The 26,322-nt window shown below is 31.4% G+C and overlaps 3 protein-coding genes across 3 annotated transcripts; 2 read left to right on the plus strand and 1 right to left on the minus strand.

Annotated features, from left to right (window-relative positions):
* Positions 1 to 1,161: 1,161 nt before the first annotated feature.
* Positions 1,162 to 4,446, minus strand: LOC126884641 (AP-1 complex subunit mu-1). The gene is made up of 2 exons (XM_050650708.1): positions 4,261 to 4,446; positions 1,162 to 4,205 (listed from the first exon to the last, which is right to left on the minus strand). The coding sequence occupies exon 2, from the start codon at positions 4,127 to 4,129 to the stop codon at positions 2,861 to 2,863; it is 1,269 nt and encodes a 422-aa protein (XP_050506665.1). The 5' UTR covers positions 4,130 to 4,205; positions 4,261 to 4,446; the 3' UTR covers positions 1,162 to 2,860.
* Positions 4,447 to 4,670: 224 nt separating this feature from the next.
* Positions 4,671 to 25,816, plus strand: LOC126884645 (peroxisomal membrane protein PEX16). The gene is made up of 5 exons (XM_050650712.1): positions 4,671 to 4,848; positions 9,368 to 9,608; positions 14,709 to 14,920; positions 16,034 to 16,238; positions 18,338 to 25,816. The coding sequence occupies exons 1-5, from the start codon at positions 4,725 to 4,727 to the stop codon at positions 18,594 to 18,596; spliced, it is 1,041 nt and encodes a 346-aa protein (XP_050506669.1). The 5' UTR covers positions 4,671 to 4,724; the 3' UTR covers positions 18,597 to 25,816.
* LOC126885579 (protein ZBED8-like) lies at positions 21,309 to 21,686 on the plus strand. The gene has a single exon (XM_050652172.1). The coding sequence runs from the start codon at positions 21,309 to 21,311 to the stop codon at positions 21,684 to 21,686; it is 378 nt and encodes a 125-aa protein (XP_050508129.1).
* Positions 25,817 to 26,322: the final 506 nt, after the last annotated feature.

Raw genomic sequence — 26,322 nt, forward strand, 5'->3', positions numbered from 1 at the left:
CCCTTTCTCTGCAATGGTGGCTTGGGGTAATAAATTATCGACGCATATGGTGCTTTGAAAAGGCAATAGCTTTAGATGTACCTTTCTCTCTGAATATTTCCCAAAATATGAAAACAGATGGTATGATCACTTTACAGGGAGACATTAAAAAATATGAAAGTATCTGGTATGTAGTAATATTACGTAGGTGAGACTACTATAAGATAAATATCAAATAAGATTATAGGTGTTAAATGAGATTAATCGTATTACATAATTAAGTAGCCATATGTTAACTATAAAAAAAACTAATAAAGCAAAATATTTAAATAAACACTACATACTTTCCCAAACAGTTAATAAACAGTGAACATATGATTTTAAGAAAAAAGATTGTCATCTTGGTTCCTATTGGTCATAGGTCCTTTTTTTTAAGATTGTGTTTTTTCACCATCTTGTCAGTGAGCCTACTTAAAAGAGCGTGACATAAAAAAGATCAAAATTACTATAAATGTTTATAAGCTAAAAAGTCTGCCCTTTTTCAAACGATTTTTTTAATAAGAATTTGGTTAAATTGTTTAAGATATATTAATATTGAATCCTCAGAGGATCGATTTCGATCTGCCAAGTACTTCTACAGTTTATTTGCATGAGCTATTCACTAGATGTAAACATTAGTTGAGAGCGACGTCGTCACCAACAGAATAGAGATGACTATTTGGTGAAGGTTTGGAATATTTTTGGATAACAGTTCCTTGTATAATTGCGTAAATTATTCATTAATTTAATTAATAGGATTACTTTTTCACTATATGTATTCAGTGATTACAATAATTTATATACTATACAATAAAACCTAATAACCAAGAAAAGTGATACAAGTAATTTTTATAATATACTGTTACTATAGATTGAGTAGATACATTTTGAACACCTTGAACAACTAAAATCGTTGTTTACATGCACTGCGTGTCTTTTATTGAAACTTAGTATAGAATCAATGTCGGGGTAAGTACAGTAGTTGTTTAAATAATAGCTCTCTGGGATAAACAAATTGAAAATCTTTATAAGATTTTTACATGAAATCAACGACTTTTCACTGATAACTGGGGGATGTGTAAAAATTGGACAAAAACCTGTCCATGTAACTGCTTGAATAGTTGTGAGAATCAAAAACAAAAATTAACAGCTGCAAGTAGCATTTATTAGTTTTATTAAAATAGCATTTGAAAATACTTTTTAATTAAGTAACAGTGCATATATTCAGAGTATTATAAAAATTTGAACCATGTATAAAATGTTTCCTGTAAATAAAAAACCTAATAATGTTATATTTCACCAACTACACTGTTAGGCCCTGGTTTCCAATAAACACTGTATGCTGAGTACAGCATTATACCATACATTGTGTCTGTATGCTTTAAATACTAAATAATGGATGCTGTCCCTTATATGTTGAGCACAGCATGCAACAACTGTACAAACATACAGACAAGATGCATGGGGCAACACTGTACATAGCGTATTGTGTTTGTTGGAGAAAACTACCTAAAGAAAACCCCAGGAAGATACATATACATAAATTGGATCTAAATATATAAATAAATGTTTAAGTTACTATAAAATATAGATATATTGTGACATAAAGATGTAGCTATATTTTAAAATAAGTATATCTGAACTTCCTTTTCCAATTTGATGAATAATTATAAACTAACAAGAAGATAAAAATGTTTTAGATTTCCATAATTGTTTGTAAAATGCAAAATATTAGCTCTTTTTACAGTTGTGATAATAATTTGTCAGATTTTAGAATATAAAAAAGGTATTAATGGCGTAGGCACAAAATTTCTGGCTAATTTTTTTTAGATGCATTCATTTTTTCAAATTCTTAGAAAACTAATAAGTATTTTTAAAAAATTTAAAAGCAAAATGAAAGATTACATTATTACCAAGGGCCAAAAGTCCCTGAAAACTTTTATGTTTATTTTAATAAGTTACAGGAGTGAAAAAGAAGAGAAAATTGAGTGATTTATAATGTTAATATCTCATTCAAAAGAAACTTTTTGTTTATTCTAAGTGACTTTCGGCCCTCAGTAATTACGTAATCTTTTATTCTGTGTCTAAATTTATCAAAAATATTTATTTAGTTTTCTCAGGATTCGAAAAAAATGAATCCAGTTAAATTTTGCGCCTACTCTCTTAAAATCAAAACTTTTCCGACGCTTGAAGGCATGGCAACTTGATAAAAGACAGGATAACCAATGGGTACATTCAGACGACCTCAGTGGCTGACATTAACTACAAAAACGGCTTAGATCCAGTAGTAATAAACATATTTGCATAATATTTACATAATACTTCTAGAAATAAATATTCTCGTACAGTACCAAAATGTACTTCTCTTATTCCACTGTAAATCCATTTTTTGGGTCAATTGAATATTTTATGAAAAGTTTAAAAAAATTTAAACTCATTATTGCGTACTGTACCCAAGCAACCACTGAGTTACACAGCAGAAAGAAAATACGCTTAGTAAATTTAACAGTGGCTTGTCATTGTGTTGTCTAAACGCTACCGCTTACTCAGTTGTCCAACCGCTGAGCTTGTCTCAAAGCACCCAAAATTTAAGAATAAAATAGGTAAATTTATTCAATGTCAAATGTTTAAGTACATACTTTAAATATTTTGAAATAGATAATGCTGAAACAAGTTATAATGAATTGTGAGAACAGTACATGAAAAAGTAATGTTTATTTTAAAATATATTAACTGAATATAGTGCTACATAGTACAAAGTTTTATAAGACCCTACAAATAAAGTATAAGTAAAAATATATTATATTCTAACTTAAAAAGCAGAAAAGTACAATAACAACGCTTAATTAGTACGCAACTGGTAGTCACCATTCTGTGTAATATATCTCACCCATGGTAGAGCTTGATACCCACTTTTCTCTATAATCTTCAAGTATCTGACTTGTATTCCAGAAGTTGTAAAATATGGAATTTCAAATTTGACCTGAATAGGTGGTTTACCCTCAGTATCTTCACATTCAACACTAGGTAAACCAAAGTGGGCTCTCATCAAATACTCTTTACCCCCTGGGAATGATTTGATACTCCAAGTTATGGCATTTTGTTCAGGGGCATACTTGACACTGCCGATGGTGGTTTTAAACTTCGGAGAGTCTGCATCATGTGGCACTGGAATGATTATTTCAACATTGTTAGCAGTAGAACGTCTCTTGAATTGCGATTTAGCTTTAATCATGTACTCCACTCTACTATGCGCATGTCTTTCTATAACAGATTCAATCCATATTAATGGTTTCACATGGGTATTTAAACGATAAGACATTAATTCAAATTCACCATCTGGTGGAATAAAAGAGATTGTTCTATCTATCTCGAATCTTGATAATCTTACACATTGATGGAACTTAACATCATCTAACTCTACCGATTTAGATTTACCACGTCCTGTACTCTCGAATAATACTTTATCATTGAGACCTAATCTCAGTTCAGGCATACCAGAAAGATACACTCTCATTTTTATTGCTCCCACTATTTCGCTTCTTAGTACATTGCCATTTGCACTTGCTAAAAGATTTACTGACTCGATTACATCTAAGAATACTTCATTTTTCCTGTATTTGATTCCCTCAGAACGCCATGAAACTGCATTTGTCACAGCTACAGGAATTCTTGGTTGTATCTCTAGTTTATGACCTTCTTGAGTGATGTATTCTTGAAGAATTTTGCTATCAGTTGTTTGAGGATAGCCAAAGTCTAAAAGTTCGTCCAACAACTCATAAATAACGACAAAATTATCTCTGATACTTTCTTCTTCTAATTCTTTAAAATATTCAGTCATTACTTGAACGATTTTATGTAAAAATACAAATACAAGAGCGATATTACCATTTTTCTTCGTAGTGCTTACTATATATAGATTGTTGGTTTTAATATATGAGAAGGTGCATTCAGGGATTTGCAAAATTGGAGTTAGAAGCCCTTCTTCTTCTTTTTCCATTAATAAAGGCATAAACTTCTCTATTACACCTAGGTCTATATCGCCTCTATAGTTCCTAGAGATTAAGACTTTTCCTTTTACATCTAAAATATATATCGCTGAACACGACATGTTTAAAGGTGTATATCTCTACTAAGTGCTCTAAACAACTGGAATGTGATATAACCTCTTCACTTCTTCAGAAAATCTGTAAATACAGCAATTAGACTCTTAATTATGCAACGAGATGTAATTTTACTTACCACATACTGCATTTAACTATTTGCAAACCATATTATAATCATTATTATTTACTAACTTTTATAAAATCTACACGTAAGATTGCTGTCATTAGTGTCATTGATCATCCATTTTGTGGTCTTGTCTTAATTTTGTGTACATAAAAGTCACCTTTTCTGCCAATATGAAGTTTGCAACGTTTCTAGAAAGAGATTTCGTAGCATAAGCATAGGTAGGCGGGGAAATTTGTAGAATTGTAATATATTTAAATATAATTAATAATTAAGTATAAATTAGCTTTCCTAATTAAGATCCCCAACTAAGCTACTTTAATCTAGCAGTAATTTTTAATACTTTTGGCTTGCGAGAATTTGATAAATAGCGAAATAATAAAAAGAAGAATTATACTTACAAACTGTCAAAATTGACATTGACAACTATTGGCCATTTTTAAATTTGGGTTATGTTATGACGATAGTAGGAAAAAATGTCCACAGTTTTATTTACATTACCAGAATTATATCACTCATATAAATCATGGGTGAGCAAAAACCCGAGTTCTCTGGGAGATTGGGAAAGCAGTGTAAAATGGATCTCTTACTTTTTAGCAGGTAATATTAGATTTTTCATAGTTACAGGTAACTGTAAATTTGTAAGGATAAGTGCTCTTTAATTTGAATATGTTAAATTGCGAGAAAGTATAGTTTTTCAAATATGTATTCTAAGTGTGTATGAATATATAAGTATCGGATCATTATGCTATAAAATATGTATTTATAATTTTTAATTAAAAAGAACATTGATAAGAAAGATACTGTCTTGTAATATGTCATACACCATCAACCTTTGAACAATGGGAAGGTAGAGTATGCACTGTGTACACTCCTTCTAATAACGGATCATTTAAAATCAAACTTCCTTCACATACTCCATTTACACTGCAGAAACAGTAGCTATTAGAAAAGCTCTCGATTGTCTAGAGCAGCGGTTCTCAACCTTTTTTACTCAGCGACGCACTGACGTACTCCTTACAGATTCGCGACACCCTTATATGTACAAATTTTTGCTAGTGGTAGGTAAGTACAGATGAATATATTAGGAAACAATTACGGATTGGCACTTTATTGATTGGTATAACGTGGTATATACCTAATAATAAAAAAATGGTTGAATGCATGATTGGTATATTATAGTGGATAAGTAAAAAAATATAAATAAAAATATCGTATTCGTAAATCTCGCGACACACCTGATAGGTTCTTTCGACACACCAGTGTGTCGCGACACGGTGGTTGAGAACCGCTGGTCTAGAGCAGGAAACTTTGCAAGATGCTGTGATCATCTCAGACTCTATCTAAATCAGTTCTTAGCGGACTTAATAATACTAATAATAAAATATTTTCAACAGGTAAGTAAGCCAATTTAATGGCCAGCGGATGTGAGTAAATTCCTGATCTTATCGATTTCTTCGTAGTAAAGAATATTTCTACAAACTACATTCATGTTTAAGGAGAGCTATGGCCTAGGAATTCCAATCACTAGTGTAAACCACAGAAGTTTTTCATCACCAAAAGTTATGCTCATTTTGATGGTTGATTTTCTCATGAACCTATTAATAGATTCCAGTATTTTTTTTTATTATTGTACATTTTTTCTTTGGTATTTACACTGTTGGCCAGGGTTTTCTTAAACTTCTTTTTTTGAGCTTATGCAGTGTTGAAGAAAGAAAATATTTTCTTATATTAACTTTGAGACACCCTATAGGAGGGCAAAATACAAGGGTGCGTATACATTGAAATCATGTAGTCTCATGTTTACTAAATATATGTGAGATTTGGAAATTGAATTGGCTCTCATAGTGATAATATGAAACCTATTGGGATAAAAACACTTTGGGATATTGTCAGTACACAATGAAGACTTTGTCAATCCCTTCCTGTAGGGTTATTGACATGTGAAAGTCCATAGACCAAAATCAAATAGCCTGCCTGATATCCAGCCTATCTTAGGCTATGTGAAGCTGTTATTAGAAGTAGATGGGGAAACACGCAATATTAGTTTACATTATGTTTCTTCTGTTTTTAAAGTTTTGTTAACTGTTGTTATTCTTTATTATTAATTTAGTATTGTTTCAGTTAAAACACATGTTATAGAATCAAACTGTCTGTTTTCTTTGTTTTTAAAGATATCAGGGAAATTATAAAAATAAAATGTTTACAAAACATGAGACTACAACATGATGTTAATGTATACTGACCCTTGTACCTTGTCCTCCCTACAGGGTGTCTCAAACTTAAAAGATAAGAAAAACATTTCCTTTCTTCGACTCACTATAAGCCCAAAAGAAAAATTTGTGTATACCTTTGCCCAAGTGTCAATACCAAAGAAAAAATATAAAATTATAAAAAAATAGCGGAATCTGTTAATCTATTGACAAGAAAATCAACTATCAAATTGAGTATAACTTTTAGTGCTGTAAAACTTTGTGGTTAAGTGTATAACTCCTACACTCAGTGATACTATAATTCAGAAAGAAAAGTTGTCAAAATTGTCTAACAAAAAAACTGACTGGCAACATTTCAAAATCAAACTCCAAGAAAGCATTAATCTCACAGTTCTTATAAGAACAGAAGAGGAACTAGCAACTTTTTTTAAAAAGTATTCAGAATAATATTCTTGAAATTATTCCCAAGGCAAAAGATAGTAATTTCTTAATAGAAATTAGGATCCCGATTTGTGAAAAATGAAACCTGATAAGAAAATGACAATAGACTAGAACCCCACAATACAAAATCAGTGTAAAATCCAGTCTTTAAAAATAAAACAAATGATGATTATTTGAATGCACTGACTCATGATGACAGAACAGACTATTCACTTTGGAAAGTCACAAAGCAATTGAAAAGCTTGTTCCACAAAACCCAAGAATTAAAAAGACAGAAAGACCTGGACTAGGCTCAAACCAAAATTAAAATACACATTGATTTGCTTGTCATGGCAAAAATATTTTGTTTTTTTTTGTATAAGTTGAAACAGCACAGATAATTTAATCGTTATTAAGGCAAAAGTGGTACATCATTCTGCATCAATTATTTGTAAGTAAACAATAAAAAATTAATATACCTTTGTCAAAACATGAATATTTCAGGTCTTACGAAGAAAGTGAGACCAAAAAAGCCCTTCTAAATATTGACATGTGAGCACCTGTACAGCCATTTGAAAATGACCTTTTTTTCTCTCAAATGGGATACACAAATAAAGTTGTTTGTACTCAACTAATCAGGCCCATCTTTTACACATATAGTAACTACATAAAAATTCATTGTAAAATGTGTTTTTAAGGGCATGGGTGCAAATATTTTAAGGCTATCCCTACTTTTTCTGTCTTTACATGGCAAATTACTTGTAAAATTCTCACTGGTATGGATATGTAAACATTACTTGACAAATGTCATCATTAGCTTTAAATTCAGCTACCTAATTAATATGATTATTTCATTCATAGGAGATTTTGACCAATAGAAAGCTACAGAAATAAAAATTAAACTGATAATTTTTGATAATATCCTGTTGTCAATATATTACGTCAGATGCCCTTCGTTGCTATGAAAAAATATATTCAGTGATATTAATGACAATTAATGTTTTAAAAATTATAAAAGTGATGACTTTCAACCGTCAAATATTTATAACAACTGTGTGTTTAATTGTACTAATTTGTACTTACATAAATAAATTACAATAAAATTTTGGTTTTGAACAGTTTTATTCATGAAATAATCGCAACAAATTACATTCGATCTCTAAAATTAATATCGAATTTTTGCCCTCATGACACTTTGACATAAATTAAAACTGTCAAAGTGTCACTCGGGAAAAATTCGATAATTTTAGAGCTCTTATGCAATTACTACTGATAATTTTTTCACTATTTATGTATTCAGTGATTGTAATAATTTATATACTGTACAACAAAAACTAATACTCAATCGAGAAAAGTGGAAAAGTGATTTTTTAATATTATATTGTTACTGTGGAACGCTTACAATTTTGAACATCTTTAACAACAAAATACTTGGATCACAGAATATATCCTGCTCTATTCTCTGCTTGGATCTTCTATAAATAATAAACAATAAATAACTTTTTATTAAGTTCATGTCAAATCAATTATTTATCAAATACACTATCAATATTATTTAATCAACAACTCAAAATATTCCTGATGCAATGTCAAATATTTAAAATTGTCACTGTCTTGTCACCATATTCTATTCGACTCAGTGAGTTGTATGACAAACATAGCGAATGTTCGATTTGGAAAAAATCACCACGGACATGGTGCCCATTTTTTTCGAATCCTGAAAAAACTAATAAATATTTTAAAAAAATTTAAGCGCAGAATGAAAGACTAAATTATTATCGAGGGCCGAAAGTCCCTTAGAATAAATAAAAAGTTTCTTTTGAATGAGATATTTGAAATTAAAAATCACACTACATTTTCTCTTAGTTTTTCACCCCTGTAACTTATTAAAATAAACATTACAGAAGTTTTCAGGGACTTCCGTCCCTCGGTAAGAACGTAATCATTCATTCTGCGTTTAAATATTTCAAAAATACTTATTAGTTTTCTCAGGATTCGAAAAAAATGAATCCCATTTAAATAGCATTAGAGCTGAAACTATGTACCCATCCCCTTAAATATTTTCTCTTTATTTTAATAGTTATAAACATTTGAAAAGAATACTTACTTTCGGATTTAATTTGCAATATTTTTTGTTTATAAACATTTTGTAATGTAGAAAATCTCAATTTAAATAGCAAGTATTTTCAAGAAAGTCATGTGTTGAATGTTTTCATCTAGAATGTGTAGTTATTTTACAATATTGAAATGAATGAAAAAGTCACTTTTTTGTTAAAATGTTAATAAAAAACCATGAGACAGTAAACATTTATATACCCAAGATGGTACACCTATTCTATTGACATACCTCAGATATGCGATATGCTAATTGAAAAATAGTGACCAGTAATTTTTTAAATGATTTTTCGGCTTCATTTCGAGTAGTACCTATTTTCAATTATCATATTTTCTTCTTCTATGCTGCTATAATAATATTTTGCTTCTAGGAAGAATAAATAATTCTCATGTAGTATCAGAATTAATTTACTGTCTATCCAATCTTTTGGTAATGTTCAATGACAGAATCATAAAGAAGGCACAAAAGGTTCATAGCAACAGTACTGCAGAAACAATAAAGCTTTGGTTAACTGTAATTGAATATTCTGAAGTGTTCTGTGAGCTTTCTGCTAACAGAATTTGGGGCAATACTGGAAAATGGATTGTTATAGTATCAATACAAGTGTTCAAGTAAGTTTCTGTTGAAAAGTATGTTTGGGCATGTTTTTTTTTCAAAGTAATGATTTAAAAAATTCTGAGAAAGAAAAAACATGTACTAAGCAGCAAAGTTTTTCGCATTCCTGAAAGATTGTAGATTTTGACTTGAGGTTTCAGTATTTAACCATCAATATATTCACTAATACACTCACCGGCACAAAATTCCGCCACCCAAAATTGTTGATTAAGTTTGACAATCTATAACTTTATTATTTGTACTCCGATTTTCAAGATTCTTGCATCAATTTGTAGGTACATGTATTGATGTCGTTTTTTATTATTCCGGTAACCAAAAATTTGTGCTTAGATGGCATTATACGGGGGTGAATGGAAACGTTGTATCTTCTCCTAACTTTAAAAAATTCTGTGGAAAAATTGGAAAGCTGATTTTGTTTCATACTCCTTTTGTATTATTCTGGAGGTATCACTAAGGCTTTGTTTTTTGAATTATCCGGATATCTCTTTTCTTGTAAGAGCTGTAAATAAAACTCTGCTTTGAAGGTTTTTTTAATTAAAAATATCAAACGCACTAAAATTAACAAAACAAAATTAACAACACACAACAAAACAATTCAATAGCGGGTATATCCACCTCTTGCAGCAACGACTGCTCGCAATCTGTTAGGCTCCACCAGGGCCATAGCTGTACCAAATTTTCTAGAGGCTTAGGATGACGGTGAATAGCTTTTTTAATTCATCCCATAAATACTCAATAGGATTGAGATCTGGGCTGCATGCAGGCCATTCTAATCTTATCAATCCAACCTCTATTTTATGAGTCCATCAGTGTTTTTATTTCACAAAAAATGGTACAGCTCTTACAAGAAAAGAGATATTCGGATAATTCAAAAAACAAAATTTTAGTGATGCCTCCGGAATAATATGATAAGAATATGAAACAAAATCAGCTCTTCCATTTTTCCAGACAATGTTTTAAAGTTAGGAGCAAATACAATGCTTCTATTCACCCCCGTGTAATGCCATGCAAGCAAAATCTTTGTGTTACCGGAATAATACCAAAAGATACCAATACCTACCTACAATACAATATACATACAAACTGGTGCAAGAATCTTGAAAATCGGAGTACAAATAATAAAGATATAAATTGTCAAACTTAATCTAAAATTTTGGGTGGCGGAATTTTGTGCCGGTGAGTGTATATTCAAAATGTAAATAAAGCAAAATGCTTGTTAAATAAATACCTCACTGAGGACTACTTTGCTATTTTATATTATTAATTATCTTCAATTTAAAGAAACACAAAAATATTGTAATTTATTAAAGAGCTAACTAAAACTGTAAAAATTTTGACTTTGTAAAACTTTGTTCATAGTCCAGGGCGCATCTGTTTTGAGATGGACGTTGAGAGGTGACTCAAATTTTTTTGCAGAAATTGCTTGAAAATAAATCAAATAATAATATTTGAGTTATCCTCCCTCTCAAAAAGGTCCGGAACATTGTTTAAATAACCAAAATGTCAAAAATTTAAGGAAAAATTCGATTCTTTTCTTGGTTTTTTGATTATAACTTTAAAAGTATTCATTTTCAAGAAAAGTTGTACTGACATAAAAGTTGCGTAATTAAATTTCCTACAATATAGAATTGGTTGATAATTTAAAAAATAGTCACCCTAGTTGCAAAATAGCAATAATTGCGAAAAAATCATACAAAAACAAGTATTCGCATTTTACGTTTTTCAACCATTTATGCTACACCTAGGACCTTCATATTTCACCCAGAAAAACTTTATGATACAGGAAAACAATACTGTAATTTTTATTAAGATCGGTTCAATAGATTTTGCAAAATAAATTTTGCAATCCAGCTTTCGCAAAAAATATTCATTTTTTCAAAATGTTACAGGACTGAAAATAAAGCAGATAGCAAGTTGAATTTTTTTTTGCTTATAGAAGTGTACTGTACCTTTCATTTGCAATTTTCAAAATTAATATCGATTAATTACCACGGCGTCAGACATTTTTTGAAATAAACAATAATTTTTGGTGCTACGCGCAGGACAGCAGTGTTCGATTCACACAAGTTGATTTCCACCAAAATTTCTTCCAATCTTTATCTAACATATTATTTTCTTACTCTATATTTTGTTGTATTCTAATATTTTCATTCCACAAAAATCAAACTAATTTTATTATTGTTTGTGAAATATTGTTTAAACAATTGCATATGTTTAAAAATAATAAACTTTTATTATTTAAGTTAAAATATATGAACAAAGAAAGTTTTTGCTAATAAAAGTGTTATTTCAAAGGATAGAGCAAGTGTTTTTATTTTGCAATAAACAAATTTATTTATTTATATCGAAATATAACAAAAATTAAAATGTATCAATCGTTATCAAAGGTCATTGGAATGCCCAATCAGAGCAAAGTATCCGCTGTCCTGCGCGTAGCATCAATAATTAATGTTTATTTAAAAAAATTCCTGACGCCGTGGTGTTAATCGATTTTAAATTTGCAAAATTGCAAATGAAAGGTACGGTACACTTCTATAAGCAAAAACATTTTCAACTTGCTATCTGCTTTATTTTCAGTCCTGTAACATTTTGAAAAAATTAATTTTTTTTACGAAAGCTGGATTGCAAAATTTATTTTGCAAAATCTGTTGAATTGATCTTAATGAAATTAACAGTATTGTTTTACTGTATCATAAAGTTTTTCAGGGTAAAACATGAAGGTCCTAAGTGTAGCATAAATGGTTGAAAAACGTAAAATGCGAATACTTGTTTTTGTATATTTTTCTTCACAATTATTGCTATTTTGCAACAAGGGTGACTATTTTTTAAATTTTTGACCAATTTTATGTTGTAGTAAATTTAATTACGCAACTTTTATGTCAGTACAACTTTTCGCGGAAATAAATACTTATAAATTATAATCAAAAAACCAAGAAAAATATCGAATTTTTCCTTAATTTTTTGATATTTTGATTATTTAAACAATGTTCCGGACCTTTTTCAGAGGGAGGATAACTCAAATATTATTATTTGATTTATTTTCAAGCAATTTCTGCAAAAAAATTTGAGTCACCTCTCAACGTCCAAATGTACTAATATTTTTACAGATCCGCCCTGCTCTATCATAACATTTGATTGTTTTTACTTTTTATACAGAATGAGTTTTATGTCTGGAAACCCCCAAAGTTCCTTAATTATCTCGGAAACGTCTTGCACAAGTTTTATAGATTTTGATCGGTAAGGGTTTTCTAATGCGGTGGATATTATAGTTGTAATTACATTGTTGTCAGATCTTTTGTTTTTCTGGAAATCTAATGAACTTTCTAATTTCAAATGGAACACACTGTATATTTTTTGTGTTTTGAAGTCCTTAAGGAATACTGATTATTTTTGTTATTATGTTATATTCCCTATACCTAAATGCTATAATTTCGGAGTTATTGCTATATTTATTAACCCGGCACCTGCCACGTAACACATTTTCATCAAATATTTGGTATTTCAAGTTTGTTAACCGTGCTGTGTGTCATAGTAGCTTTCTATAATATTATATAGCATAGATCTGTTTGCGTTTGAAGTGGTTATTTAGTGTCATTCTGAACTTGTAGCTCTAAAGTCGAATCGGAGTGCCACCATCTGGCAGTTTAAGTTTTAATTTTTTTTGTGTTTTTGATAAACAGGTCAGATTTACATTTTTTATTGTAATAACTGATTTACATTATTAATATATAGTTTCTATACTCAATAAATATTAATTTTCTAGATATTTTACTTCACTTCATTTATTATGGGTTGGCACTTGCTAGTTTGCTTATAACACCTTTTTAATTTTATTTTTTAACTTTTATAAAATATTAGTAACTAATAACTTAATAAAACATGTTTCTTTATATTCTTGTGTAACTCAACACTTTATTTTTTGTTTATAAACAAGTAGATCAAAGAAAATGTTTAAGGGGTGCTGTGAGCACCCCACGTGGCAGTTGACGCCTTGCAAAGCCACGTGGCAGGTGCCGGGTTAAAAAAAAATTAAACAAATTATAAAAATCAATTTTTTCGGCCCGAGTAGACATTAATTTAGGTTCTTTGGATAATCGCGAACAAAAATGGTCTTTTGTAATTTTTCTTCAAAGTTATTCGTTTTCGAGTTATAAACAATTTAAAACTAGAAAAAACGAAAAATGATTTTCAAGGTTCAAAAACACAAGTAAAAAATATAATTTTTAAAATTACGAAGTACCTAAATTCAAGCTTAAATCTTGCTATCAAACCTTGCTTGCAAACCTATCAGCTCCCCATATGAATTTCTGGCATGTTTTATTCTAAAACATTGTTTTTTAATTGTTATTGAAGCGCGTAAGAGGACGGGCGGGTGCATTAACAGCTAAAAAGAAATGTCTTAAAATGAAACAAACCCAAATTACTTATCGGTAACTGATAAAATAAGGTGTGAACTTGAATTTAGGCACTTCATAGTTTCAAAAATGATATTTTTTATTTGTTTTTAAACTTTTTAAAATTGTCATTTTTCGTTTTTTTTTTCAGTTTTAAGTAAATTGTTTATAACTCGGAAACGATTTAGAGAAAAATTACAAAAGACCTTTTTTGTTCCCAATTATCCAAAGAACCTAAAATAATGTCTACCCGAAAACATTGATTTTTGTGATTTCTTCAAATTTTTGTTTTTAGTAAATGTAGCAATAACTCCGAAATTATGGCATTTAGGTATAGCGAATATAACATGAAAAATAATCAGACTTCAAAACGCAAAAATATACAGGGTGTTCCATTTGAAATAAAAAAGTTCATTAGATTTCCAGAAATACGGAAGATCTGACAACAATGCAGCTGCCACTATAAAATAGTTCGCATTAGAAAACCCTTACCCACCAAAATCTCTAAAAATCGTGCAAGCCGTTTCCGAAATTGAGGGTTTCCATACATAAAACTCACTCTATATTTTATACAGAGAATAGAGAAGAGTGGAGAGCTCATGGGGAGGCCTTTGTCCAGGAGTGGATGCAAACAGGCTGAAGAAGAAGATATATTTTATAAATAATGTAATTAAATTCTAGTTCAACATGATCTTGTTTCAGGTGTATTTCAAGACTATTTTTAATCTTCCATTATAAAGAACCCATCATTCAGAGTCCTCCAATTCCAGTTCTGAATAGGAAAAATGTAGCAGCTAGCAACCAAAAATATATATCTGCAAGAGATGTTGCTCAATCAGAATTTGATTCAGTGTCATTCACCTTAAAAAGGTCTGGTAGGGTCGTGAGAAAAGTGGATTCGTCTCCTCCATTGGGTTAGTAAATTAATTACTATGTAATAACTATACTCTGTTTTTAAACTAGGAGGAGTAAACTCAAAAGACAGATTCAGGCCCAATGATGTCACTCCAAAAATCACAAATTCGTCTTCTCTTTTGGTTGATCATGTCTACCTTCGACAGTAATCCATATAATATATTATGTCATACTAATATGCCGCTAAAGAGTTGTAAAGACAACTGTTTTTTATATAAATGCAGACTAAAAATAGAATTCATAATTTATTGGAGTCAACTTGCCTGCGGTTGGACCAATTACAAACAAGTATTTGAATCAGTAAATTTGAATTATTCCTCCTAGTTTAAAAACGAGGTATAATAACCAGGAGTCAGAAGTTATTAATATTTTTTAAATACACAATAGCAATGAAGAACACTATAGAGCAAATATAGAAAGTGAATACAAAATCTGTATTCGCATTAGGAAGGCAATAAGATATAGTACATGTAAATAATGATAGTTCAAGAACTTAGAAATTCATTCATGTTCTATTGATGGTTATCATTTATAAATAGGATAGTAATAGGGAAGTATTTAAGAAGCAAAACCAAACAAGAAGTAAGTGGATATCAACTAAAGAAGAGTAAGATCGAAATAAATACAAAAAAGCAATTAAAGGAGCGGACCATGGTGAAAATAGAATCCATCAGTGCAAAATATTAAGAAAAATATTTGATTTTATTTATTTACAATTTTAAAAAGATTTCCGGATAATCACGCTGTAAAAGTAATTGTGTAAAGCTCAAGGAAAACAACAAGAACAGCATATAGGGGAGAAGGAAAGTAGCTGATAGGGCAGGATGGAAAAATAATGTTAAGCAGGCCAAAACTCAAAAAGAGCTGTAGTGCCAAGAGAAGAAGAAATGTTCTGTTTGTTGCCTGTCTCCTATCTTATAAAAATATATTTCGCTTTCTTTTGGATATTTTCGTCACAAATTTTTCTGTTTTCTTTATTATCTGATGGTTTTTCAGAGAAAAGAGAAAATATTCAATCGTAGACAGATTTGCATATCATAAAGAAACTTTTATTCTACCCTTTTGTTGACTATTTGATCAATATTATGTAAAACAATTTTTTTTATTATCAGGCTTACGAGATTGGAAACCTCTACCAAAAATGTCCTTAATGGGGGTGGAAGAAGGTCAAACATTAAATAATGCGTTGGCCAAAAGAGAGTTGATTGCAGAAACTGTGTACATTTCAAAACCTATTATTCATCTGGCAGCAATGGCTTGTTTGGGAACTAATACATGGAAACCATGGGCTGTGTCTTTAGCATTGGACTTTGCTAGGTGAGTAAATCTACATAGTAACTTATCATATTAACGAACACAGTTCCAATTAAGGCCATCCATACATAATTCGCAAGTATTTTACGGCTATCCCGACTTTTTCTGTCTTTACACGGCAAATTACGTGTAGTAAAATTCACCCTGGTATATATATGTAAACATTACTAGAATGTCATTCTACTTGAAAATGTCATCATTAACTTGAATGGCTTTTGAATTGTTCTTGGATAACTTATTTGTATATGTCATTGCAAATTATTAATTCAGTTAATAAATGTGATAATTTTTTCACTATGTATTCAGTGATTGTAATAATTTATATGTACAACAAAAACTAATACTCAATCGAGAAAAGAGGAAAAGTGTTAAAGTTTAGAGATTTTAGAGAAGTGTTAAAGATTTTTTAATAATATATTGTTACTATGGAACGCTTACAATTTTGAACATCTTTAACAACAAAATACTTGGATCACAGAATATATTATCCTGATGTATTCTATGCTTGGATCTTCCACGAATAATACACAATAAATAACTTTTTATTAAGTTCACGTCTTAAATCAATTATTTATCAAATACACTATATATCAATATTATTTAATCAACAACTCAAAATATTCCCGATGCCATGTCAAATATTTAAAATTGTCACTGATTGTCACTGTCTGACTGACAATATGCTGACAAAGATAGATTTAGAAAATATTACCAAGGACATTGTGTTCATTTTTTTTCGAATCCTGAAAAAACCAATAAATATTTTTGAAAAATTTAAACGCAGAATGAAAGACTAAATTATTACCGAGGGCCGAAAGTCCCTTAGAATAAATAAAAAGTTTATTTTGAATCAGATATTTGAAATTAAAAAGCACACTAAATTTTCTCTTAGTTTTTCACCCGTAACTTATTCATATAATCACTATAGAAGTTCTCAGGGACTTTAGAAGTTCCCTCGTTAATTACGGAATCTTTCATTCTGCGTTTAAATTTTTCAAAAATACTTATTAGTTTTCTCAGGATTCGAAAAAAATGAATCCCCATTTGAATAGCATTGCAGCCGAAAATACGTACCCATCCCCTTAAAGTGGGCTATATTTTGTGCAAAATTTTTAAATTTCAGTCGCTGTTGACTTGACACGTCCTCATGTAGCTAGAAGAGTGAATACTTAGCTTGATGAAATTCAATTTAAAAATTACATATATTGGCCACCATATAGCCCATATCAGATTTAAATCCGATCGAGCCTTTATATGACACTTGAAAACAGCGCATTCGCAAAAGAAATGCTATTTCTATAACACTGCGAGAGCTAAGGATTGCAGCACAAAAAATTTGCTTCACATGATAATTTAAAAATATATTAAAGATATTTAATTTAAAGATATTAAATATAGTTATTTTCCTAACAAGTGCAGAAAGTCATTCTTTTCCGCAAGCGACTGCAGTTTGCCGAACGACGCGAAGCGGGAGTTCGGCAAGCAGTCGAGTGCGGAAAAGAGACTTTCTGCAAGAGTTAGGAACAATATTTTTTCTAAGAGTCTTTAAAAAAATTATCAAATCTTAATCAATTAATTTAATTAACATGAAAATACATACACAAATGAATTCTTTGACAAGGTTGTCAAAACCAAACTTTCATTATAATTAGTTAGCATGACGACGATCTTGGTTTCCATGATGATGATTCAAAACGACTGTTATTGCCTACCGATTTGACTTTCGATTATTATGTCAAAATAATTTTATTTGATCGAATTGTCGCGTTAATTTCATTAAAACAGGAACACAATAAGATATATTTGAAATAAATTAGTAAATAATATCTAAATATTAGTTTATTGCATGGATTATAATTACTTTAAGGCCATATTAACATATTTAAATTAACACGCGTGCGGAAAAGTAAAAACCGCGTGCGGAAAAGTAACACGCGTGCGGAAAAGTGAAACTTTCTAAACTAAAATGCGTGCGCGAAAGTAGACATGTTTGCACGCTCGTAGAAAAAATATATTTTTGACACACGGTAGGCCCATATTAAGAAAAAGATATTTTTGTCCATGAATGTATTTTCCAATAAAACTTCTCTTTTATTTTTCAGCTTGGAACTGTATAGATCCTGCACTAAGAAGGATGTAAAGTCAGTCACACCACAGCAAAGGTTGCAAATATCAAAAAGAACCATATTACTGCTGCTATATCTTCTACGATCCCCAATGTATGAAAAACATAGCAAAGACAGAGTACACTCATTTTTGATGACTTTGAGTAAAGTTCCTCTAGCTGGTCTAATATTTACACCGTTAGCTCAGTATCTGCCTTTCTGGCAGAGTACATACTTCTATATGTGGTCTTCTTAATTTATTAATTTTCTGGGTTATATAATTTGTAGTTTGGTATAATTTGTTTCATACAATGTTCTCTCTAATTCCTTTATTTAGACACATTAGTAAGAACTGTTCAAAACCTGTTTGTGTGACAAATCAGCATTTTAAAGCCCGGGAGATAGTGTCAAATTTGACCGGAGCATTTTAGCATGGCTGTTTTTTTTATTTGGCAAGAAAAGGTAAAATATGTAACTTGATGGAAAAACGCTACCTCATATATGTCAAATATTTATCTCCGTGACTTACATCTATTAATGGCCTATAATACTTGGTTCCTAGCTTTCACTCAGGCGACCTGGGTTCAATTCCTGGCGTTGAAATTTTTTTTTTTTTGTTTTTAAAATTGACATTTTATTTTAAAAAATTGATTATTTTTATAATACCACGTTTTTATTATTTATACGAGACGTCTATGTCTTTTATAGAATTGTAAACTATGCATTTGATCATATTATGATTGACCTTAATAAGCAAATTTGTTGTATCTACATGAACCCCTGAAGGTTTCTGAGTTGGTACGACCAATCTAAGTGAAAAGGGGAGTGCCCCCCCCCCGAAATTATTTTTAATTTTTTTGGATAAACTGTTTTTGAATTTATGAATTTTAGATTGTAATAAAAAAGCGTCAGCTGCATCATGTACGTGGCAAATCTTTTTTTATATATTATAGAGAATGGGGAAATATTTAGATTGCTATTAAAAAATGGGGGTTGGTGATAGAAAAGTGAAAAATTAGGTTGTATGACATGTATCTTTTGGTTCTACATCATATAAAATTAATAAAAAACAGTTTGTCCAAAAAAATAAAAAATATATATCGGAAGGGTGGTGGGGAGGGCAACCCCCTTTTCACTTAGATTGGTCGTACTAACTCAGGTTAGTAACTTAGGCCAGGAAGCTTCAGGGGTTCATGTACAACAACTTTGCTTCATACATTTTATGATCAAATGCATAGTTTATGATTCTATAAAAGACATACAGACTTTTTATATTGTGTCGTATAAATAATAAAAACGTGGTATTATCAAAAAATAATTATTTTTCAAAATAAATTGTCAATTTAAAAAAAAAATTCAACGCCAGGAATTGAACCCGGGTCGTTTGAGTGAAACTAGAACCCATGTATTCTAGGCCATTAATAGATGTAAGTCACGCAGATAAATATCTGACATAAGTTGTAGCGTTTTTCCATCAAGTTTCATATTTTACCTTTTCTTGTCTAAAATCCCCGGTTTTGGGCCAACTGACACATCATTTGTTAATAAGCTTTGGAACACCTAACTAAATAAAAATAAAACATCTATGCTAAAATGCTCCTGTCAAATTTGACACTACCTCCCGGGCTATTAATATTATATGGAACAGCACATCTACATATACTAGGGCAGTCCGATAAGTACTTAGCCTACAAATGAAAAACAAAAATTTTGCGAAAAGTGGCGATTTATTTCTGAAGGTGGTCTCCTTTTAGCTCGATACACTTGACCCAGCGATGCTCTGACTTCTTTAACCCGTCTGAAACATATGTTTTCTTGAGGTCTGCAAAGTAGCCTTCCCTGGCGGCGATGAACTCCTCGTTCCACTTAAATTTCTGCCCGGTGAGTTAATTTTCCAGTTTGGAAACAAATATAAGTTTTACAGGGCCAAATCTGGAGAATACAGTGGACGGGACAGCAAATCGTAGCTTAATTCGACCAATTTGGCTATGATAATGGCCGATGTGTGAGCCGGAGCGTTCTCGTGGTGGTTTTTTCTTCGTCAAATGGGTCGTTTTTTTTTCTGAAATTCGGCGTAATAATTCTAGGAAAGCTCTTTAGCAGTTTTGCTCCTTTCCAGGAAGTCGATGTAGATCACCCCTTGTGAATCCAAGAAAACGGTGGCCATCGCGTTTCCGGCCGATAGGACAGTCTTCGCCATCTTCAGAGCATGTTTGCAAGTTGATGTCCACTGTTTCGACTGTTCCTTAGACTCTGGTGTGTACCAGTGGATCCATGTTTCGTCGATGGTTATGAAACAACGTAGAAACTCCTTCGGATTCGCTTAAACAGCTTAAACACTATTCTGAAGTGGTCTCACGGTTGCACTTATTGTCCGAAGTGAGCAGACGCGCCATCGCTCCGACAGCTTTCTCATGTCCAAAATTTCATGCAGGATATAACCCACGCAGTCTGTTGAGATGCCTACGGTCTCAGATATCTTGCGCACCTTCAATCGGCGGTTTGCTAATACGAGATCGTGGATTTTTTCACATTATCCTCTGTGGTAGCCCTTTTCGGGGCACATGGGCATGATTTATCAAAAACCGACGTGCGACCACGTTGAAACTCGTTAAATCAACTTTGACGGTCGCCATCTAAAAAGAATGGGCACCGTACACAGCATCTAAGTGTTTCCCAAAGTGGGTCCCACGCCCCACAGGGGGGCAATTTTATTTTTAAGGGGGGCAGTTCAAATACGGACTCGACATGAGTTTAACCCTTTCGTTCGGGCCATTTGAATACAATTCTAAATTTCGGTGAAGAACATTAAAGTCTCTATTTACTGCTCATACTTCAACTAATAATCGTGTGCTTAAGGCTAATCAATTTTTTTTATTCATCGCTAAAACGGGAAAAAGTTAAACTATAGGAAATAATTTATTAAAACCGTCAATATCAGCATTTCTTAAAACGGTTCGTGAAAAAGATGTACAACGATGTAAAAGCTATGCCGCTCAGTAACAATACTATTAGCAGAAAAATATATGGAATGGGTAAATATATTCAAAAACAACTTGTTGAAAAGCTGAAAACAAGAAATTTTTCAGTGCAAGTGGATAAATTAACTTTGAGAGACATTGAGGCAGTATTGATACTCATATCATGTGCTGCTGATGGTGCTCCTAATATGATGGGCAAGAAAAATTCCTGCTTAAAATTTATGAAAGATGCGAATCCAGAAATAATTCTTGTGCATTGTGTTATTCATAGGGAGAACTTAGTAGCTAAAAACATCTCGCCTGTTATAAATAACGCACTATATTCCGTAATAAAGTCTATTCCGTCTATTCAAGCTATTTTGTGAAAAACAAAATGAAGACCACGTGAGACTTTTACTTCATACTGAAGTAAGATGGCTATCTGAAGAGAACTGCTTGAAACGACTTATGGAAATGTTTGATACTGTTAGTGATTTTTTTAAGCGACAAACCTGAAATGAAGTATCTGTTAAGTACATCATCATGTTGTCATCTACAATCGATGGCAGAGCATTTGTGAGTTATTTAGTCGAAATCTTTGAAAAACTAAATACATTAAGTAAGCAACTTCAAAGAACAAATAAAACTATTGTCGATGCAGAACGAAGATATTTGGTTTCATTACCCATATTGAGTTATAGTATGATAAAATTGATGCAAATAATGCCATAACCCAGACATCCAAAGTGAAAGTTATCCTCCAACACCAAATTGTTCTATATGGTCCACATAATGTTCAGAAAAAAGTCACACCATTTTGAGCGTCGCGGAGGGGGGGGGGAGAAATCGGTAAATTCGTAGTTTTTTACGTTTTTCGTCAATATTTCTGAAAGTATGCGGTTTAGCATGAACCACCTTCTATAGAAAAATGTTCTACATTAAATTTGAAATAAAAAAGGTCCTATGCATAATCCTTCTAAAATGAACGGTTCCAAAGTTACGGAGGTAGTATAGTGTAATTGGTCCAAAAAAACGCCTAACCCAGACATCCAAAGTAAAAGTTTTCCTCCAGCACCAAATTGTTCTATATGGTCCACATATTGTTCAGTAAAAAGTTACATACTATACAAAAATGTTCTACATAAAATTTAAAACAAAAAAGGTCCTATACATAAAAATACCGTTATAAAATCAACGGTTCCAGAGTTACGGAGGGTGAAAAGTGGAGGTTTTCGATACTTTTTATATTATTTGGACAATTGATGATGATTTTGGGTGGTGAGGTTGACGTTTCTTCAAAGGCTTATCACTAACATACCATCGGCCACTAAACTAGCAAATTTTATTTACAAAAAAATTTCTTTCATTAGTAATAATATTATAAATTGCCCAAAAAATATAAAAATTATCGAAAACCTCCACTTTTCACCCTCTGTAACTCTGGAACCGTTGATTTTATAACAATTATGTATTGGATCTTTTTTGTTTTAAATTTTATGTAGAAAATTTAAGTATAAAACATAATTTACGCTAAAGCATAGTTTTAGAAATATTGACGAAAAACGTAAAACAACTATTAATTTACCGACTTCTCCCCCATCTCCCCTCCAAACCGGAGGCTCAAATTGGTGTAACTTTTTACTGAACAATATGTGGACCATATAGAACAATTTTGTGCTGGAGCAAAACTTTTACTTTGGATGTCTGGGTTAGGCCTTTTTTTGGACCAATTATAATATACTATCTCCGTAACTTTGGAACCGTTCATTTTAGAAGGATTATGCGTAAGGCCCTTTTTATTTCAAATTTTATGTAGAATATTTTTGTATAGAAGGTTGTTCATGCTAAACTGCATAGTTTTAGAAATATTGACGAAAAACGTAAAAAACTACGAATTTACCGATTTCTCCCCCTCTCCCCCAAACCCGACGCTCAAAATGGTGTGACTTTTTTCTGAACATTATGTGGACCATATAGAACAATTTGGTGTTGGAGGATAACTTTCACTTTGGATGTCTGGGTTTGGGTCTAGTTATACCATACTATTATGTCAGAAACATATTAACAATAAAAACTTTCATTTGCTCAGTTTCAGTTGCTCCAAAAATGTGAAAGTAACTGATATCGTTTTACTTGCTATTGTCAATTATCTGAATATTCTTGTAGATGATGCAGCCAATGTTAGTGGATTTGTCTGATCAAATATGTAGTATCAAGAAGAACTAACAGACTGTTATGAATGAGTCAGTGAAAAACTTTATTTAATATAGAAGGAGCGATGGCATTGCTTTTTGAGGAATTAAAAGTCAAATATCGAATTTCAACCAAATGTGCAAGAAAGCTAATGCTACTGTTTCCATCTTCATATTTAGTTGAGTATGAATTTAGTGCTGTAAATGATTTACTGGTAAACAACAAAGTAATCGGCTTGATATAACACAAGGAGACTTGAGACTGAAGTTAAGGAAATTGGAACCTAATATAAAATCTCTGGACAGCAGGCAGCAAGAATCAAGCGCCAGGAGCTCATGTAATTAAAATAAATCAATTTAGAAAAATCTGGAAAATTAATATTTGGCATTTGAATGTTTCATTATATGTTTTAAAAATCCACTTACTCCGTTTCGTTACAAATTTCCTAGCGATTTCATTCTAAAACCTATCATATTAGATTTTTTAATATTAAAAATTATGTATGGCACATAGGGGGCATAAGAATTTTAGAAAGAATAAGGTGGGGCGTGGCACAAAAGGGGTTGGGAAACACTGACTAAGCGTTCTTTAATTTCATTGTGCGATTTCCATTACAAAAACAAGAATTTAATCACCAACGGACATTGCTCTTTTTCCATTTTTCTAAAATCTTGCAGACACGCCCGCTTCCACACGCTGTCAAAATATAACTAAGAGTCCGAGATTTGGCTGAAATTTTTACATAGGCTGTCTAGAGCATGTATTACACGATAGGAGATATATCTTGCGAGATTAGCGCCATCGGACGGTGAGGCTATGTACTTATCAGATCACCTCATGAGTCAATATACTTAGGATACATTACCAATGAATTTAACATAAATGTCTTTCTTGTTACTTTTTTTTGTTAGTGATTTGACAAGTTGTAATACTTCATTTAGCGGTAGATTTTATTGCTATTTTTAGATTTCGTCTCGTTTTTAGTTTTTAATCTCTTCCCCTTTAGTCCCAATACTTTATGTTCTTTAATACATTTCTTTTCAAGCACTTCCGGAAATCCGTTTTTTCTTATTTTCTCAATGATGACAGTACCATGCTTGTTTTTTCCTGTTGCTTTTACTTATTTCAACGTATGTTAAAATAAATATAATAACATCATACATTTCCGTAAAAACAAGATAAAACTTGTTCAAGTTGTTTGGTTGGTAGTGATTTGAAATAAGTCAATCAGAATTGACACAATATTGATCCAAATGCATACAAACCGTTCGTTGATACAAACAGTCAAAGTTGTGTAACATTTTACATGTCTCGAGACCAGCACTTCGATATATTTATTTTTATTTAATTTAATTACGAAGACATAATATCGTCGCCTTAGTACTATAACTTGATAACTCCAAAATTGACGTTTTTGAGATAACTAGTTCACAAGATGTACTTTATTTGCCTCCATCTTGTGTTAAAACTTGATAACTCGCTCCAAACGGGTTAAGTATTTATTTATGATTGACGAAAGTTGATAAAACTCAAATGCCCCTAATATTCAGTGCTAAAACTCGACAAGACAAGTTATCAAGTTATTGTTTAATCGAAATAATCGTGAATACGACAATATACGACTGAATGCTATAACTAGCTAACTCTATTTATCTAGTTGTAGCACCTGTTTCTCTTAAACCATTGAGCTTACCACGTAATTGCTATCTGTTTATTCGGTTCATGTTAATGCAAAAATTCGAGAATTGTTAGCAGATCTGGCAACCCCCATGGCAGAGGGTTAATTTTCACCAAAATAATGCTTAAAATGTTAGTTTTGTTAAAAAGTTCACTTAGATGCAACTTGGCACGACATGCGACATTACCAAATGTTAACATTATGGTAGTGCTAAAAGTTGATAACTTTAATTTTTCATGGTATTTTCCATATTTGAAAACAAATTTGCACCGTATTCCTAAATAGATCAGTAGCCAAAAAGTTAAGGAACAGTATTTTAGAGCTGCAGAGTGAATTCCGTATTTACCAACATCATGGTAGCAGCACAAATATCTTTAAAATCTTTAAACCCGTTTATCTCAGAACTATTAATTTCGAGTTATCAAGTTATAGTATTAAGGCGACGATATATAGGTATAATTATAATATCATATTTTATTGTACTTTTGGTCAGTTGGATATATAAAGGTATGATTAATACATTTTGTTGAAAGCTATTATGGTATTTGGGTATTTGGTTGGGTGATTGCGAAGATTTATATTCCAATAAGATGTAAAATTTGTATATTTTTATATGTAAAATATAGTGATAAGTTATATATTCAATATTGTTTTATTCTGTTCCATTCTTGAGAAGTAAAAAATAAGCGAGAAACTTACTGCTTCATATTCTGTCTTCGATTCGCGCACATATGCATTAAATTCAGCTCCTAGTATAACTTTCTCCTCTAATGAAATATCACTCAGTATGTCTCCCTAACTTATCAGAGAAAGCTTTTCTTTCATTCTCACTCAGCCCTGATTGAGAAGCATACACACATTCACACAAAATACAATACCTCTTGTCTTACACTTCACTATCAGCAATTACGCCAACTCAATTCCTAGAGTACTCCATTACTTTTCCCTACATACCACAATTTGTATCCTTCACCTAGATTTTTCGCCCTTTGTCTTTTCCACCTAGTTTCTTGAATGCAAGCAATTAGTACTATCTTTCCTTTAAGCGTATCTACTAACTCCATACTATTACCTGTAAGACTTCCAAGATTCTATAATCCTATCCTATGTGTTCTAACCTGTAATGGTCGCTGAGATAGTCCTCACCCGAA

Source organism: Diabrotica virgifera, chromosome 5 (assembly GCF_917563875.1).
Source record: "Diabrotica virgifera virgifera chromosome 5, PGI_DIABVI_V3a".
NCBI lineage: Eukaryota > Metazoa > Arthropoda > Insecta > Coleoptera > Chrysomelidae > Diabrotica > Diabrotica virgifera.

Bases quoted from the DNA above. Each gene is read 5' to 3' on its own strand.
- LOC126884641 (XM_050650708.1), bottom strand. From the start codon at position 4,129: ATGTCGTGTTCAGCGATATATATTTTAGATGTAAAAGGAAAAGTCTTA.
- LOC126884645 (XM_050650712.1), top strand. From the start codon at position 4,725: ATGTCCACAGTTTTATTTACATTACCAGAATTATATCACTCATATAAA. The intron at 9,609-14,708 runs GTAAGTTTCTGT...ATCTTGTTTCAG, and splicing joins GTATCAATACAAGTGTTCAA to GTGTATTTCAAGACTATTTT. The intron at 16,239-18,337 runs GTGAGTAAATCT...TTTATTTTTCAG, and splicing joins TTAGCATTGGACTTTGCTAG to CTTGGAACTGTATAGATCCT.
- LOC126885579 (XM_050652172.1), top strand. From the start codon at position 21,309: ATGTACAACGATGTAAAAGCTATGCCGCTCAGTAACAATACTATTAGC.